The following is a 19,674-nucleotide window of genomic DNA, read 5'->3' on the forward strand; positions in this document are numbered from 1 at the left end:
TAAAAAATCCAAGGTAGAGATGATCACGGGAATAATGTGCAAACGATTAAGTTAGCTACTACCTCCGTCCAAGATGGATTGACAACGCCCAGTTGACAGCTTTAATTTAGTACCCAAAGACTGGAAACTTGCACAAGTGACACAATGCGCAAGAACAGAAATACGAGTGATCCACTGAAATACAGACACATGTCGCCGACGTCGATTTGAAATAGGATTTTGGAATGTATACTGTGTTTGAACATTATGAATTAGAGATAAGAAAACGATTTATTAACGAACAGCCAACACGGAATCGGAAAATATGAATCACAACTGGCTCTTTATTCTCACGAAGTAATGAGTGCTGTCGACAGGGAACGTCAAATTGATTCCAAGTTGTTAGATTTCCATAAGGCTTTTGATACCGTTTATCACAAACGACTTTGAATCAGATTGCGTGCCTGTGGAATAACGTCTTATTTGTGCGACTGGATTCGTGATTTCCTGTTAGAAAAGTAGCAGTTCGTAGTAACTGATGGAAAGCCATTGAGTGAAACAGAAGTAGAAACGGAAATACAACTTCAAACAACCAAGATCGCTATTGTACATCATTTATTGTGAGGATCGTTTTCAGCAGACTACGTTGCCATCATCAGATCTTTTGCAGTACATTTCACTGAATTTTGAACAGATGCATCTTATGCCGTGTCATATGATATAATGATACATCATGAACATGAGAACGATAGTACATCAGCAGATGAAGTATAAAATAACTGCTACGTAAAACAACGTACATATTGCACTAATTGTACAAGCTCATGTTCGTACATTAGCAGAATGGAGACAGAGATATGACACGGCATAATATGCATTTCAGCAAGGTTCAATGAAATGTACTGCAACGTATGAAACAAGTTTCATATCAGCGCACACTCTACTGCAGAGTGAAAATCTCATTCTGGATACTGAAACCGGACATCGCAATAAATGTTGCACAACAGCAATCTTGGCTGTTTGAAGTCGTATTTCTGTTTCTATAGTAATCTCGATCGCTCTCTAACTTGATAACGTCAAGCGTACACAGAAGTAATATCTGGCATTCCCTAAGGAAGTGTTATAGTCCATTTGCTGTTCTTGATCTAAATAAACGGTTTGGGAGACTTTCTGAGAAAGCCTCTCAGATTATCTGCAGTTTATGCTGACATTTAATGCCTTGTAAATTCATCATTTGATGAAAACCAATAGTAAAACAATTTAGAAAAGATATCTGCATAGTGCGAAAAGCGACAATTGATTCTAAATTTCGGTTGGACGATAAAATCGCACAAATCAAAAGGCCGTAAATTCAACTATATAATTGAGGATTACAGCTACGAATAGCTTAAACTGAAGCGATCAAATAGATAATGTCGTGGGAAAAGCAAACCAAAGACTATGATTTATTGGCAGAACGCTTAGAAAGTGCAACAGTATTACTAAAGAGACTGCCTACACTACACTTGTCGGTCCATCTCTGGAGTACTGCTGTGCGGTGTGAAATCCACACTAGATAGGAGTGACGGGGGACATCGAAAAAGTTCCTACAAGGGCAGCTCGTTTGTATTATGCCGAAAATGGGGTAGAAAGTGCCAAGGATGTGTTACGCGAATTGGGGAGGCAATCACTAAAACAAAGGCGTTTATAGTTGCGGAATAGTTACCTCCTTAAATTTCAGTCACGAGTTTTCTCCTCAGAGTGTGAAAATATTTGGTTGATACACACCTACTTAGGGAGAAATGATTATAATAATAATAAAATTTGAGAAATCAGAGCTTTTCCCCACGGGGTGTTCGAGAGTGGAACGGTAGAGAAATGGCTAGAAGGTGGTTCGATGAACCCTGTGCCAAGCACTTAATTGTGAACTGCAGAGTAATCACGTAGATGCAGACGTAATTCGAAAGAGCAGTTTTTTCTGTCGTTCTGAGTGACTTCCTGGCAACCTCGTGCAGGAGGAAGCTACTTCGGGAGATGCTGGCCGGCGGAGGTGTGGAGGGCGTGTTTTCGATAACAAGCGTTTCGTCACGGCGGCTGCGGCCCAGCGGTCGACTTTCCCCTCCAACTAACCAGCAGGGCCGCAACCCCTCGCTGCGGCGACCTCGCTCCGAAGAGTATAAAAAGGCGGCCCACCGTGACGGCATTCATACTTCCAGTCGCACTCTGCCACCATGAAGTCTGTAAGTACACGCAAGCTGCTTTCTAAGTTACCTTCCAGCATTCGTTGAAGACTGTTCGAGGGCACGTTTTCCACCGAGACATGGACAAAATTCAGTGTACATTTTTCCATTTGAACTGTAAAAAGTGAAGTACTTTATGGCGGGTTATTGCAATGAAGTGGAGTCATTAGATGGTACTTGCGCGGATGGGCGAAACGACATTTTGGCAGATGACCTAGTCGTCTTCGGCAGATGATGCGAGCGACGTACTAAGATATGTTCCCTCATCAGTGTCCAGTCAGTGAACACATGTAAAAGATTTGCAGGTGACAAAGTGCTTTAGACGACGAAACAATTGGCAGCTTAGGATTAAGAAACTACCATTATCAGCGTTTCTCACTTAATTGTTGGAATCGACCAGATCATCACCCATTTCTTTCGTGCTTCTCTCGCATCTTAAAGTCTGAATATCCAATGCACCTGACGCCTGCAAACACTGGGTCAGATATTCCAATATTTGACATCGCCGGAAATTTTCTCCTCTTATGCTCGCTCAGTTCCTTTGTAAGCTAAATTTTAATGTATTATCATAAGATCCCACCATTCCGATTCTTGTTCTAAGGAAAGTCGTTCATAGGCTGTATTTTAGTTTTCTTTTTGGATTCTCTTCATTTAATATGAATTCGTTTAAGCGAATATTTAATGTCTTTTTGCAGAAATATAGTTCAAACGCTTCCATTTTCTATAAACAGATGTCTGTCGTCTCTCAGTTAAACGAACGACTTTACTACTTTAAACCGAACAGCTTTCTTTGCATTTTTTAGCACGAACATATGTGGCCGTACACGGATAATGAAGAACAGTCTCAGTTGTTCGATTCCCATTTCTCGTTTGGAACCACAAGCAAATGCTTCATACTCATAAATCCATAATCTGTTCTGTACGTATTTAGCCCAGTGGAATTGTGTTGGCAGAAGAAAATGAAATGGCAAGAATGACATTTTATTATTGCCTATGCACAATGTACGAACATGTTAGGTTTTCCACGCTTTCAGCGTGTGCCATTTGTTCTACTATATCATATTAACCATGAATCTTTCAGCCAAATACCCCAGACTTTAAAGCCAAGTACCTGTTTAGCAATATAAAAAGCTGTTCTTCTGATTTTGTCTCAATTGTAATATTTTTAAAGGAATTTGCAATTCACTCTCTGAAAGAGTCACGGCAGTTTTAAAATGTCGATACCTCGAGATGGTTACAGTTACAGGAGGATATTTATACAAAAATACTTGTATTTTATGTGGAAAGCTCGGATACCAAACAATAAGCGCGTGTATCAAAATCCAGGACATTTCGGAAGATGGGGGGCAACATTTAATACCAAGAAATTTAGTTTTATGTATGTAATTGAGGTTATTGCTGTCACATATGTCTGCTGCTGTTAACAATAGAGTTTAACTCTGAATAAATAGGGGCCGTCATAGGCAATCTGAACTCTCAGCTCAAATGTGTTGACTGTGTAAATTGACTAAGGTTATTGTACGGTTACTCTGTACGCAAATCCTCTAGCAAAGTACAGTTGCAATACTGTTCGTAGAATTTGTTAAAACTTTTGTGTAAATGCGAGAGATTTTTATGGTTTCAATCGTGACAGATAAAATAAAAGAATAAATAAATAAACGATGGAATGTGGAAGCTCAGAAAGAATGATTACGTGAGTAACAAGGGAGGGAGAGCACGTAAAGAAGACACCTCTTTCACCTCATTCCGCTGACAAAAATGATCCTGGTAAAAATTTGGGCTTCAAAAGTTAACGTTGAAGACGTAAATAAATGAAAGAATATGGGGAGTTGAGAGGGTTGAAACAAAGCGATGACATGGATAGAAGCATATATAAACACAAAACCAAGCTATTTTGTTTGGAATTACACTGCCAGTTATGTTTAGAGTATTATCAGATTCCAACACGCTGCATATTTCAGTAAACGTGCGTTAATGCATCACCTATTTAGCAATTTCGATTTTGATACTTTTGAGTTGGATGTGTATGTGTATACAACGTGCATCAACGACCACTTCGCGATCTTTTCGAGAGTCTGTTAATGGTAGGACCAAACTCAGGCAGCTGGTTATTTAAACAGCAAACAAATTTCTTCACTTGGCACGAGAGAGCTATACATACAGCGCTCTGTTTCCAGTTCTTATCTCTTGTGTGACGCTTACCTATATACGTAGTAAGGTAATGATTATATCGTTGCTCATATGCACGATTTTGTGCTCAGTGCGTAATGATTATGTGGCATGCTTTTATACAGCAACGTAGACTACAGTTAATGGGATCTTCTGCGTATAGTAGACAAAACTGTTCGTGTACGTTGCAAACATGAAAACGTCCTGATAAAACTTTGAAAGCCGAAGTTGTAGCGTTTTCCTAAATCGTTTTTTTAACGTATACAGTTTTGAAATAAAAGATAAAATCATACCTGTCAACCATTAATAACAGACAGAAGATGGAAGATATATTAAAAGAATGAAGAACATGTGGGCAACTATAGGACGTTGCTGGAAAAAATGGAAAACGTGCCCCAAAAAGGCTCTAGTCATTTAAAATGAGGTCAAATAGACACTCGTAAAGGCACTATTACTCCTCATCCTTGATTTGGTGATCCTATTTCCCAAGAACTTTCGGGTAAGAACTCGGCTGGAAATGGCGATGAATGCTTGTGTGTGATACATTTGTGATGTACGCTATTTCGATTATATCACTCCTGCCCGTGAACAGTTATCATGGTTGCATGGTTATAAGCAGAGAGATTATCAGACCCTGTGTTTGCTGTTTGGTTTTCTCAATCGTCGCGGTCCTTTTCTATTTATATTCGACTCTTACACTAGTATTTGAACAATACAGCAGAAATACTCATTCTGAACAGAGTAGAATCCTCCCTGTGTCACTACACAGCACTGCTATGATCTATAGCAATAAATCACTTTCTGTATCAGGAACCTGACTTTGGAACAATCTTCCTCAAAAATTATAGAAATTATAACCTTTCAAACTTAAAAAGACAGCTAATGGATCATCTTCTATCACAATAGCTATCTCTTCTGCAGCTCACTGTCGTCAACCATCTCTCCCCCACCACTTCTCCTTCTCCACGTTTACAGTATCCTCTATTGAAATTCTCTTCTTTCCTAGCAGCCAATGTCACTTTCATTTCCATCTTCTCCTCTTTCACTATCCTCTCGAGTTATTATAATTCGAAAACAGTCAATATCATTCTTAACGCCTCCGTTACATTATTGTTAGTATTGCTAAAAATTACTTTTTATTAACAATGCAAATTATTAATTTTAAATCTTTTGTGTAATAACTAATCAATATTATTCCTAAGTTCGTCGGAACCGCGCTCCTGCTTCGGTCGCAGGTCCGAATCCTGCTCGGGCATGGATGTTTGTGATGTCCTTAGGTTAGTTAGGTCTAAGTCGTTCTAAGTCTAGGGGACTGATGATCTCAGATGATAAGTCCCATAGTGCTTAGAGCCATTACGATTTTTACCCTCCACGCTTCCTTCCAGTATTGAATTGACGATCCCTTGATGCCTCAGAATGTGTCCTGCAACAGTTCCCTTCTTCTACTCAGGTTGTACTACAAATTTCTCTTCTCCCCATTTCTATTCAGCACCTCCTCATTAGTTATGTAATCTACCCATCTAACCTTCAGCAGTCTTCTGTAGCACCACTTCTCAAAAGTTTCTATCTCTTCTTGTCTAAACTGTTTATCGTCCATATTTCACTTCCATACATGGCTACACTCCATTCAAATGCTTTAGGAAAGGACTTCCTGATACTTAAATCTACACTAGATGCTAACAAGTTTTTCTTCAGGAACGCTTTTCTTACCATTGCGAATATGCATTTTACATCCTCTCTACTTTGGTCATCATCAGTTGTTTTCCTGCCCAAAGGCAAAACTCATCTACTACTTTGAGTGCCTCGTTTCCTAATCTAATTACCTCAGCATCACCTGATATAATTTGACTACATTCCATTACTCTCGTTTTGCTTTCCTTGATGTTAGTGTTAGTATAATTTTAATATGATTACTATTGTCAGTGAATATTTTTGTACATAATCCAAATGAATATTATTGTCATTGTTATGTGATATTCTGTTTATATGTGTTGTTCCCGGTCAGACGTAAGAGAGGGCCTTTAGGCCCTAATATTATCGGGCTATATAAGCAATAAATTCGTAAATAATAGAAGAAGCATAAATAATCGCAAAAAAATAAAGAGGCGTTGTTGATACGGGGACACCAAAGGGTTGTAAGGCAACCTAACTAAAAATCATTTCTTACCTTTTATTACAATGCCCACTTTCAACGCGGTACGTGAGAGTACTGTGTCTGTAGCACGTAGGGGACTGTGGTGGGTGCATGGTGAAGAGAGAAGGGAGGCGCCATATGGTTTGCTTGATTCGAATAGAGCTAAAGGGCTAGCAGGGCTGACGAACGGATCATCGTCAAGAGTGTCAGATGCTATCACTACATGAGACACTGCGGGGTGATTTGGAATTAAATGCAAGGCACTGGCGCAAAGGCTGGTGAGTAGGAACCTTACGTCACTACCTTGTGCCCCTTATCGGCCAAGTACTGGCGGAGCGAATTGCTTCCACCACCATAATTCGAATGGGCTACCTTCGACTGAAGCGGCACCGCACACTTCTGCTATGGTGGCGGTTAATGAACCTCAAATATAAATTATCTCAACAAGAGGAGCTGTTTTGGAAGTTGAGATACATCTGCCACCCTTATGCACTGTCCAGTCAAACTGATGTGTCCACCTGAATAGCCAACTGTTGCAGTGTGAGCCACTGACAGACGTGGAGGAACGGAGTCAATGAGGTTATTGAAGGTACCGACAGGGATATGGAGGCATGTCGACTCGAGGGGTATGGCCAGGTGCGCTGGACTTCTAGCTTGAGGATCCTTGGCGCGAACAGTCCGATCGACATGTCCCACAGATTGTAGCCTGTGTTTAATTCCAGGAAGCCTGGTAGCCAGAAGAATATTGTTAATTCATCCTGGTGCTCCTCGAAACACGTACGTACACTGCAAGCTGTGTGACACTTCGCATTCTCCTGCTGGTACATGCCATCGAGCCAAGGAAAGAGAAACTACATGTGCCCCAAGCACAGTTCGACAAATGTCTAGATCCACTGTGCATTCAGAATGTCAGGATCGCCCAGGCAATGTCATGAAGACAGTTCACAGATCATAAAGAACCTTCCTCCAACCTGGACCCTTCCTACGATTGTTGCAAGGCCGTGAACGCTAACGTCCATCTGGTAGATGGATCGTAAAACGTGATCCATCTGAAAAGGTCACCAGTCGCTATACGTAGCACTTTCAGTTGCGGTATTTGCTTGTAAATTCCAGTCTTTGTCGCCGATGCACAGCAGGCAGCATCGGTGTATGGCGAAGGCGCCTGCTCCGGAGGTGCATGCACAGCAGTGTTCTCTGAACGGCCATGAGGAGACACTGTTGGTAGCACCTTGGTTCATTTGGGCGGTCATTTGGTCAACAGTTGCTCATCCGTTCGTCAGTACACGTCTCCGCAGCCGTCGTTTTCGTATGGGCCGTGGTGCACCACAAGTGCCTCGGCGCCGATTTTGCATAGCGCACTTTTTGACCCTGTAAGCTTATTTGTCCGTCGCTGACATGGAAGATCGCAAACCTTCTTTCCTTCCCGTCTGGGCAAGCTGTGCAGTGACTAGGGTACATGTAAAGCTTACTAGGAGAGGTTAAATACTAGCTACAGTGAAGTCGACAATTCGATTGTAATACTGGCATTTAATTTTGATACTTCCATAATTGACAAAAATTACAAAAATGTGAATTTTTTGACCACCCACACACTGCTGAGAATGGCACATCGACTAATTTGCAATTGCGCTCCCCAATTACCGGCAGCTACGTTGATGAATACTCGGCGCCTCGCAAGGAAAACTACAAGATCAAGAATATTATACAGGGTGTTACAAAAAGGTACGGCCAAACTTTCAGGAAACATTCCTCACACACAAAGAAAGAAAATATGTTATGTGTCCGGAAACGCTTACTTTCCATGTTTGAGTTCATTTTATTACTTCTCTTCAAATCACGTTAATCATGGAATGGAAACACACTGCAACAGAACGTAACAGCGTGACTTCAAACACTTTGTTACAGGAAATGTTCAAAATGTCCTCCGTTAGCGAGGATACATGCATCCACCCTCCGTCGCATGGAATCCCTGATGCGCTGATGCAGCCCTGGAGAATGGCGTATTGTATCACAGCCGTCCACAATACGAGCACGAAGGGTCTCTATATTTGGTACCGGGGTTGCGTAGACAAGAGCTTTCAAATGCCCCCATAAATGAAAGTAAAGAGGGCTGAGGTCAGGAGAGCGTGGAGGCCATGGAATTGGTCCGCCTCTACCAATCCATCGGTCACCGAATCTGTTGTTGAGAAGCGTACGAACACTTCGACTGAAATGTGCAGGAGCTCCATCGTGCATGAACCACATGTTGTGTCGTACTTGTAAAGGCACATCTTCTAGCAGCACAGGTAGATTATCCCGTATGAAACCATGATAACGTGCTCCATTGAGCGTAGGTGGATGAACATGGGGCCCAATCAAGACATCACCAACAATGCTTGCCCAAACGTTCACAGAAAATCTGTGTTGATTACGTGATTGCACAATTGCGTGCGGATTCTCGTCAGCCCACATATGTTGATTGTGAAAATTTACAATTTGATCTCGTTGGAATCAAGCCTCATCCGTAAAGAGAACATTTGCACTGAAATGAGGATTGACACATTGTTGGATGAACCATTTGCAGAAGTGTACCCGTGGAGGCCGATCAGCTGCTTATAGTGTCTGCACACGCTGTACATGGTACGGAAACAATTGGTTCTCCCGTAGCACTCTCCATACAGTGATGTGGTCAACGTTACCTTGTACAGTAGCAGCTTCTCTGACGCTGACATTAGGGTTATCGTCAACTGCACGAAGAATTGCCTCGTCCATTGCAGGTGTCCTCGTCGTTCTAGGTCTTCCCCAGTCGAGAGTCATAGGCTGGAATGTTCCGTGCTCCCTAAGACGCCGATCAATTGCTTCGAACGTCTTCCTGTCGGGACACCTTCGTTCTGGAAATCTGTCTAGATACAAACGTACCGCGCCACGGCTATTGCCCCGTGCTAACTGTTGATGCTACGTACTGATGTGCTTGATGCTAGTACTGTAGAGCAATGCGTCGCATATCAACACAAGCACCGAAGTCAACATTACCTTCCTTCAATTGGGCCAACTGGCGGTGAATCGAGGAAGTACAGTACATACTGACGAAACTAAAATGAGCTCTAACATGTAAATTAAGCGTTTCCGTATACATGTCCACATAACATCTTTTCTTTATTTGTGTGTGAGGAATGTTTCCTGAAAGTTTGGCAGTACCTTTTTGTAACACCCTGCATAAGTATTTGGAAGTGGTTAAGCGTGGTGAAAATCTCGCTTCTCAGCGCAGAAAGAGCTCTAAGCGCAGAACTCTGCATGGAACACGCGTTAGTGCAATGCTGCGATACAGACCGTATACAGTATCTCTGTTGGAACACGATGGCCAAGACGCCAATTCCGTACCGCTCGAAGACTGAAAGCGAAGTCCTCTCTTTCCACAATTCTCTCGTCTTCGACGCGTACGAAAACGCGGCGGAAGAATACTCTAACATCGCCGAAACCCTTCCAACGCCATTTCTGAGATTCTGCCCAATGATCAAATAGGTCATATCGCCCTTAGGCAAACGAAATTCCCGTCTTCGCCGGGTGTTGCCCAGCACAGGTGGCTCCGGATGCCGGCCTACCCCCAAAAGCGCCGTATTGACCCGAGTTTCCGGTGACCGCTACCTGCCGCCCACGGCGGCCCTGCGAGCTACGGCCAGCTGCAGACTTTATATTCCACAATTCTCAACTTCCGACACTTTTCACCAACGCTTTAAGTTAGTGACTTAATCATGCAGACATGCAAGGAACACTGCTCGAGAGTGCCTCATATTCATTATAATTCAATATAGTCATGATTATTAATACTAATGCTGGTAGGTTAACGTGTAAGTGCCCAAACCCAGGCACCTTACTCCGTGCATGGTATACTTCAACCATGGCGGCACGCAAACAGTTTAGAGTCTTAGCCGTTTTGAAGTTGCTTCCACTCTTGGACCGAAAGCCAATGACCACGCTCTTTTGGGCGTCAGGTAAATAACTCCGTTTCTGTATAACGACAACGACTACAGACTTTCTCGCGTTCTCCCGACACGTTTTATATACCCTCCACAGCTAGGGCTGCCACCGGCCATCTGTGATTGGGTATTGGCGCTCACGTCGAACGTATGCGGTGGTCACATTAATGTGACTGGACTGTGTATAAAGAACACAGAACTAACATGTTACGTCTATTATTATTATATGGCTCGACACTTTGATGCCATCTTTAAACATTTTTGTACAATAACAAAACTGAAGGAAAGCTTCACAGATAAATCAGAGATTCACGGTCTCTGAACGTGCAGCCATGTACAAAATTTTGCGATTCTTGTCTGCCCAAGCATCCAAGGCTGCCACCAAATATAAAGCTTTAAAAAAGAAAATACTAAATACAAGTATGACCGTTAACTTTAATAAACAATGTAAAATAAGGGGTTTAGTCCCTACCTACACGAAAGCTTATATTAAATTCGCTGTTTGTAATAAAAAGATCTTCTTAACGAAGAAGCTTATTACCTGTACTTAGACCTGAGAAATACTTTTCATATTAATTACAATTTTAATATTGACGGTTTCTGGACGATAATTAATGAACATTTAGAATCCTGTAAACTAGGCATAATACAGAAGCATGAAAAGAATCTCAGCAAGCTTTTCTGTCTGTTTCCTAGCGAAAAGTGTCCTCAGAGTACATTTAAAAAAAGCAGTCACACTTTTTACAAAATAATTCTGAACAAAACTAGCATTATTTTTACACAAAATGAAACTGTCCTGCTGGAAAATGGGCTGAAGTATAATGTCTCGCCCAACTAGTCAGATAGAAATGTGACTGAAAAAGTGCTTGTAGATCTTAAAGTTTGTCTCGATAGTAAAAAAATAGATAATGCTTGTCAAACTCGTATTGCTTATGACGTAGCTAACATTTTCATGAAAAATTGCAACTTTGCTTTTTCTACTAATAACAATTTGAAAAAAAAAAACTTCATAATTTACATTCTATGCATTCCCCTTTATAAAATTCTGGTGTCTACAAAACTGTCTGCGATACTTGCTCCTCTTACTATATAGGACCGACAGGACGTGCCTTCACTACCAGATATAAAGAACACTTGCTAAGAGAAAACTGCACCAACCCTCAAAATTCGTCTTTTCCCGTCCATCTTCTAATTACAGGTCATTTACCTAAAGCCATCTGTGATTGCAACATTTTGCACACCGAAAAGAAAGGGCGTATACTAGATATTCTAGAAGAATTAGAGATTTTCAAGCATTTTGCTCGAAATGACAGCCTCATCCTTAACGAACAGCTACAGCTACGTAACAAAAATTTTTTCAACCGTATAAGGCCGTTACTCGATATGTGACTTCGGGGCTCCTTGCGCAAGTTGCCGAAATGTTCTTTTCCTTCTAAGGTAGCCCTATGTTTTTCAATTATCAAAAGTTTCTTGGCTGCATTTCACGTCAATATTGCTTTCTACAAGCTGTGATTCACTCCTGCCTACATGTTCATAATGATGTTTTATCTTACTGTTATAAGCTTTGATGTAGACAAAATGTTATGTTATATGCTACTATCAAACAACCATTGCTTTCCATTATGTACCAGATACTGTTTATTTATAATCATTTCTGCCTATATTTCAATGTGAAGTAGCCTAATTGCATCTACGGCTACTAGATGGCGCGCTCGTTGCATTGCAATGTTCTCCTGGCCGCATTTGTTAACGCGGGCACCTCAGCCCGTTTTGCAACCTGCACCACGCAAGTAACGAGCAGCCTTTAGTGGCTCGCCATCACAGTTTTCTTTATCTTAAATATCTTCGTGACTAATGTACTTTTGGCATATTTATTATTTTATAAACGACGTATAAGTACTGCCATTCTTTTACGATGACTCCGTACTTATACCCTATCATACGTTTTTAGTCATAATTCTGTGACAATGTTATAGAATATAGACCATTCTTTGATTTAAATTCTGAGGAAGACACTCCTAGCTGTGTTGAAACCAGGTTAATTTATTAAAAATAGTGACCGAGGGCTGTTTTTCTGATGTTGGACGTATCACAACAATCGAAATCGAAACGTTCGCAATTTGTAGCGTATCTCCCTGAACACAGTAGACCTACTTCATCGTCAGTATGCGTTGTCTCTTATAGTGAATGCAGCCACCCTGTGTGTGGTCTGGTGTGGCAGTGTTGAGGACGGCGGCCGTGTGTTGCAGGTCGCAGCGCTGATCCTGTTCGCCGTCGCCGCTTCTGCTCTGCCCAGGCCGGACGAGCTCGAGCCTGGAGTCGTTCCAGTGCTGGAGAGGGCCGAGGTGCGCGACGCGACTGGCCAGTTCTCTCTCAGGTAAGCGACAGCCGCACGAGCGGCGGAGGCGATGAAAATTGCTTGAATTTTCGACTACAGTGTCCGTCGTGGGTAAAATTAAGAGCAGGTGATACGGACTGCCTACTGCCCAAAAAATATTTTAAAATAACACTTAATTCTCTTGTGAAAAATACATTTTGACGCGGATGAAGGAAAAAAGTTTCGTTCTAAAATGCGTAGGGGTTTTCCACTTTTAATGTAGTGTAATTCTCTATGGGGGGAAAACAGTGTGATACCGTTTCTGTTCATGTCGTGGACAATATATTTCCGACTGTCGCAGATTAGATCAACCCACCATATCTTAATTACATTTACATTCATACTGCATTTTAAAATTCATGGCGTATAGTACTCCAATAAATATACTAAAAAATACATGCCACGAAGGAATTATCCGAATAGGTACAAGTGATCTATGTCCATAGACAGACAAACGATTACAATTTTAGAAAAATTGGATCATTTATTCAAAAGAAAGAGTTTCACAAATTGGCGAAACAGAAACGCGTCGGCCGTCCTCTGGCTCTTATGCAAGCAGTCATTCTGTTTGGCATTGCTTGATAGAGTTGTTGGATGTCCTCGTGAGGGAGGCATGCCAAATTCAGTTCAATTGTCGCGTTAAAACGTGAACATCCTGAGTTTGGTTGAGGGCCCTGTCTGTAACGCTCCAAACGTTTTCAGTTCGGGACAGATCCGGCCACCTCAATGGGCAATCTTCATGAAAGAGTGTTTTAGGACTATTTTGTCTGCACCTGTGGTTGTGATCGTAAATCCCCCGATTTAGGATGAAGGTGTTTAGAACTCCTGTACAATTCCTTGGAGAGTTTTTTTGAATACCTCCAAAAGGTTATTTCTTTCTCCATGTCGAGGGAATGCTGTTCTTCGAAACTGAATATTCGGTTAATGAAAGACCCGTCCAAGAGGTTTTCGCAGCGGAATTCATTCTACATGTATACGATGCGTCTGTATCGTGCACCGTTGCTGATGATTCGTAGTAACCTGTTCCATATGACCTGCAGGTGGCACAGGTGTAATGGAGCGGCACAGAGTCTGACTAAAGTTGTGAGTTCCTCTTCTGTTCTGTTGAGTGCAGTGGAGACGAGTGTCTATGTGCCTCGGCACAGACTCCAGTCGATGTTCGTTGCTCTCGTCGTCCCTTCACAAGTTATGCAAACTGCTTACATGTTCTTCACCGAAGCTCTATATTTACCCAAAAGTGATTCGCAAGAGTAACAGGATCTTTTTTCCAAAGATTCCTGATTAAATTCCATTCATATCTGTCCCCCTTCCGGATACGACGGGTTGATAATTTATTAACACATGTGGGACTATCCGTAGATTAGGAAGGGAGGCATGTTAGAATAGTCAGTGCAGTTGTGCAATGCCACTGTGCGAAGGTGGCATAGTGACTACGGCATCTTCCCAGGGAGGAGGAGATCTGGGTTCGAATCCCAGCCTTGGTACAAATTTTCATTTGGCACTTCATTTTGATGCATGTTGGCACAGTGCAGTGTGGGCCAAGTTTGTAGTTCGACAAATATCGAAACGGTACTCCATTTCTTACCCGATATTCATATGCATGACAGGTGCTATGGACTTAATGCTGTGTAAGTTCCATTGTCTCAACTCAACCAAATCTCGAATCTTTGTTCTGTAGACAATATTATTGATAAACGCTGTCCACTGAAACCCAGCGGAATCAGATCGGGAGACCGAGGGGACCAGGCAATGGGAAACACCTTTCGATCCAACACTCAAGAACGGCCATGATAGCAAGGTAGAGCAGTATCCTGCTGGAAAATGTTGTTGGGAGGCATCTGCGGAACTGTATATATCACCAGTATGTCGCGATAAGTGTGCCCTATCGCTGCAGACTCCATAAGTAAATGGACGAATCACATCATGTTTATGTAATTCCAACCACACATTAACTTTTGGTGTGTCCCTTTCGTACACAGTCATTTCTTCTGGACTCTCCCTTCCCCTTGTTCGACAGTTTTGTCGGCTAACTTTGCCACAGACGTGGAAAGTAGATTCATTACTGAACAGCACTGCATTGAGGAGTCCGTTGTTTTCTCCATACGAAGCAACATTTCAACAGCAAAATCACGTCGTGTGCGATGGTCCTCAGGCTAACTGTTATGCGAAAATTGGAGCTTGTAAGCACGCAGCCGGAGACGTTTGTGCACAACGGCGTGCACAGTCTAACGGAGAACTGCTAGTTCCCAAATTCCTTCTCTAGTGCATTTACGTGGCCTTCAAGCGAATTCTTCGCTCACAATCTCCACCATCTATTCATTCACATACGTTTTAAGATATTTTCCGGCATTTGAAATAAAACTCCCTGTTTCTCGAAGAGTTTTGTGCCACTGATAAATGGATTTACGTATGGGAGGAGCCAAGTTCCGTTCTCTTTTAGCTCGTCGCTGAACATTTTTAAGTCTGCTAATCGTAGCACACACTGCGCGTTTCCTCGTGGCGCCTACATGTCGACTGTCAGAAATACGTCTGCCTGCTGCACATTAAACACTTGTGCGCTCTGTCGATTGCGTACTTACCCAACAGCATAAAATGTCGAATTCTTTCGTTGTAAGCATTTGGTTCTGTATACTTCTAGTCCCAACACCCTCTACTACAATTATTCTACAGGAAGCGTTCACTTTATCACAAAAGCAAGTCCGAAGTAAGTGCCCTCCATCTACACCTTTCTAAAGTACACTACTGGCCATTGAAATAGCTACACCACGAAGATGTGCTACAGACGCGAAATTTAACCGTCAGGAAGAAGATGCTGTGATATGCAAATGATTAGCTTTTCAGAGGATTCACACAAGGTTGGCACCTGTGGCGACACCTACAACGTGCTGATATGAGGAAAGTTTCCAACCGATATCTCATACACAAACAGCAGTTCACCGGCGTTGCCTGGTGAAACGTTGTTGTGATGCCTCGTGTAAGGAGCAGAAATGCGTACCATCACATTTCCGATTTTGATAAAGGTCGGACTGTAGCCTATCGCGATTGCGGTTTATCATATCACGACATTGCTGCTCGCGTTGGTCGAGATCCAGTGACTGTTAGCAGAATATGGAATCGGGGGTTCAGGAGGGTAATACGGAACGCCGTGCTGGATTCCAACGGCCTCGTATCACTAGCAGTCCAAATGACAGGCATCTTATCCGCATGGCTGTAACGGATCGCGCAGCCACGTCTCGATCCCCTGAGTCAACAGATGGGGACGTTTGCAAGACAACAACCATCTGCACGAACAGTTTGATGACGTTAGCAGCAGCATGGACTATCAGCTCGGAGACCATGGCTGCGGTTACCCTTCACGCTGCATCACAGACAGGAACGCCTGTGACGGTGTACTCAACGTCGAACCTGGGTGCACGAATGGCAAAATGTCATCATTTCGGATGAATCCAGGTTCTGTTTACAGCATCATGATGGTCCCATATGTGTTTTCTGGCATCGCGGTGAACGCACATTGGAAGCGTGTATTTGTCATCGCCATACAGGCGTATCACCCGCCTTCATGGTATGGGGTGCCATTGGTTACACGTCTCGGTCACCTCTTGTTCACATTGACGGCACTTTGAACAGTGGACATTACATTTCATATGTGTTACGACCTGTGGCTCTACCCTTCATTCGATTCCTGCGAAACCCTACATTTCAGCAGGATAATGCACGTTGCAGGGTCTGTACGGGCCTTTCTGGATACAGAAAATGTTCGACTGCTGCCCTGGCCAGCACATTCTCCAGATCTCTCACCAACTGAAAACGTCTGGGCAATGGTGGCCGAGCAACTGGCTCTTCACAATGCGCCAGTTACTACTCTTGACGAACTGTGGTATCGTGTTGAAGCTGCATAGGCAGCTGTACCTGTACACGCCATCCAAGCTCCGTTTGACTCAATGCCAAGGCGTATTAAGGCCGTTACTACGGCCAGAGGTGGTTGTTCTGGCTACTGATTTATCAGAATCTATGCACCCAAATTGCGTGAAAATGTAATCACATGTCAGTTCTAGTATAATATATTTGTCCAATGAGTACCCGTTTATCATCTGCATTTCTTCTTGGTGTAGCAATTTTCATGGCCAGTAGTGTACTTTAATTCTTAGTGCCACACCGGTGTCGCGCATGCGTGCTCTGTGTAGTGAGCGTGTACGTCTGTCCTCTCCGCAGCTACCTGTCCGGTGACGGCACCCACGTGTCGGAGCAGGGTGCCTTGAAGCCCACCCCAGACGGCAAGGACTTCGTGCTGGTCAAGCGGGGCGAGTACCAGTTCACGGCGCCAGAGGGGAAGACCATCAATGTCAAGTACACCGCCGACGAGCACGGCTTCCACCCCATCAGCGACGCCATCCCTGTTGCGCCCACCGCCTAGGGTACACAGACTACCGCCACACTTCACCGTCCGAATGAACGAGTGCGTCCATTTTCTCCTTGTGTGTATTCGCGTGTGTTTTGTTTGTTTTCCAATAAATAGCTTAAGGCTGTGAATGTGAGTGTTTGTTGTACTGTAATTGCAGCCCAACTCCTTACTCCTGTGTCTGTCAGATCATTACAGAACATCTAGTAGTAGTAGTAGCAGTAGTAGTAGTAGCAGTAGTAGCTCTGTTCATCCGTAGATCTCTTTTCACAAGGATATAGTACATGTCAAAGTATTTACAAGTTTGGACCAATTGAAAACAAGCTAATTCGTATAGATATACATTTACAGATTTTTATTAGAGACAATCATTACAAAAAATGGCTCTGAGCACTATGGGACTTAACTGCTGAGGTCATCAGTCCCCTAGAACTTAGAACTACTTTAACCTAACTAACCTAAGGACATCACACACATCCATGCCCGAGACAGGATTCGAACCTGTGACCGTAGTGGTCGCGTGGCACCAGACTGTAGCGCCTAGAACCGCTCGGTCACTCCGGTCGGCACAATCATTACATTTACTCCTGGTATGCAATACTTTTTTTTCCAAATAACTTATTAAATAATGTAATGCCACACTGTTCACTCATATCTCACTATCAGTCACTGCACACACCATACACACATTGTTTCGTAACACTCCAGTCACTACACACACAAACACAAACACACACAGGTGATTTCTGGGTCATTTTCTGTACCGCAGCTACCCATCTGCTTTCCTGAAAAAAAAAAGAGTCGGCATCCCTCTATAATGAGTGAGATGTTGAGCTCAGAAAGAGGAAGAGGTCTTAGTATTCTCCTATGCATAGCTTGGGGGTAAGTATTTCTAAAAAGGAAAAAAGAAGGAAAAAGGCATAGTGTGAAGGTGTTATGTGAAATATTGGATGTTTTATAATCATTATTATTATTTTTTTGTGTAACATTTTTTTACCAAATTCCTACTCTGTTTTATCTAAGTAATCCTTCAGTGTATAAAATGCATTGCATAACAAGTACCTTTCAGCTGCCTTTTCAGATAAGTGTATTTTTGCAATTTCTTTAATCTCTTTTGGTAATTTATTGTACAGTTTTATTCCTTGGTAGAAAATGCTGTTTTGAGTTTTATATTTATTTTTCCTTGGTAAATGTAAGTTGAGTCTAGCTTTTGTTCCATGGTCATGGGCAGACCTGTTTGTGCAGTAATTACCAAAATTACCAATGTTATTTTTGATGTATGCAACTGACTGGTAAAGAGTTAAAATCCCCAGTGTTTTGAACACATCTTTACAGTGAGCTCGGCTACCGTTTTTGGTTATTATTCTTATGGCTTTTTCTGGAGTTTGAAAACTGTGTTAATTGTTTGTGCATTTTTCTCCACAACAGAATGCCGTAGCTAAGAACTGAGTGGACATGTGAAAAGTATGTAACTAAAAGACATTGCATGTTGCACACTGATGATAGGATTCTAATGGCATAACATGCTGATGACTCTCTGTTTGCAAGTACCTTTGTGTGTTCACACCACTTCAACTGAGAATCAGTATTCATTCTTAGAAATTTTGCATTTGTTACACAGGCAATAGAGGTACCATGTACATTTAATTTAACATTGTCATACAGCGCAATTCTAAATGAAAAGAGCTATTACAACAGTTACCATTATTCAGTGCATCTCATTACGTCGATGTACAGTCGTGCTCAAAAGTATCCGAACGACCTGAATTGCACTTCGCCTGATTCGCATACAACTCTCATAACGAAGATGTCTAGCAGGTCATCTAATCGCCCCTCGGTACAGTCGTTTGACAACTGAAAATGGTTCCATCAAAACACCAATAGAAAACATTGCTCTGTATTGCAATAACTCAAGATGTAAAGTAATACGACGATACTACAAATATCAGGGAACATCATATCACAGATGAGACTGTCCTTAAGGCTTGAAAGCTCACATTTAATACAATAAATGACATGCATGAAATGTTACCACTCTCATTATTACGTCAGAAAGTTAATGCACGTAGTAAGTTCGTTGTATTCATGATTTGCTCTTCAAAGTAACACATCGTACTTATTTTTTAACACAAAATGACACTAAAATTAAACTTTTTCACGAGCTGCTAGTTGAGAATATGTATGAACTTCAAATGACACGGCGAACTGTCTCGTTCTGCATACGGATTCAAACCCAGGTCATGCAGACTAAGCAAAGATTTCGTGATTGACGGAAACTAATAGTCATTCCTGACTAGACATACAGAGAGTGATATACCTCGATTTTAGACAGTATCAGTTAGGAAATATCAACTTTAAATTACATAACGTAAACATTTTTAACGGACGCGAATTTCTACCCAGCATCTATTGTCCCTCTTAACGAACTACGAAAGAAGTTA

General features: G+C 42.2%; 1 protein-coding gene across 1 annotated transcript; it reads left to right on the forward strand.

Moving 5' to 3' along the window:
• The first annotated feature begins 1,992 nt into the window (after window positions 1-1,992).
• On the forward strand, window positions 1,993-17,248 carry LOC124712278 (endocuticle structural glycoprotein ABD-4-like). Its single transcript, XM_047242572.1, has 3 exons — window positions 1,993-2,132; window positions 12,679-12,834; window positions 17,047-17,248. The coding sequence occupies exons 1-3, from the start codon at window positions 1,993-1,995 to the stop codon at window positions 17,246-17,248; spliced, it is 498 nt and encodes a 165-aa protein (XP_047098528.1).
• Window positions 17,249-19,674: the final 2,426 nt, after the last annotated feature.

This window comes from Schistocerca piceifrons, chromosome 8, assembly GCF_021461385.2.
Source record: "Schistocerca piceifrons isolate TAMUIC-IGC-003096 chromosome 8, iqSchPice1.1, whole genome shotgun sequence".
Classification (NCBI taxonomy): domain Eukaryota; kingdom Metazoa; phylum Arthropoda; class Insecta; order Orthoptera; family Acrididae; genus Schistocerca; species Schistocerca piceifrons.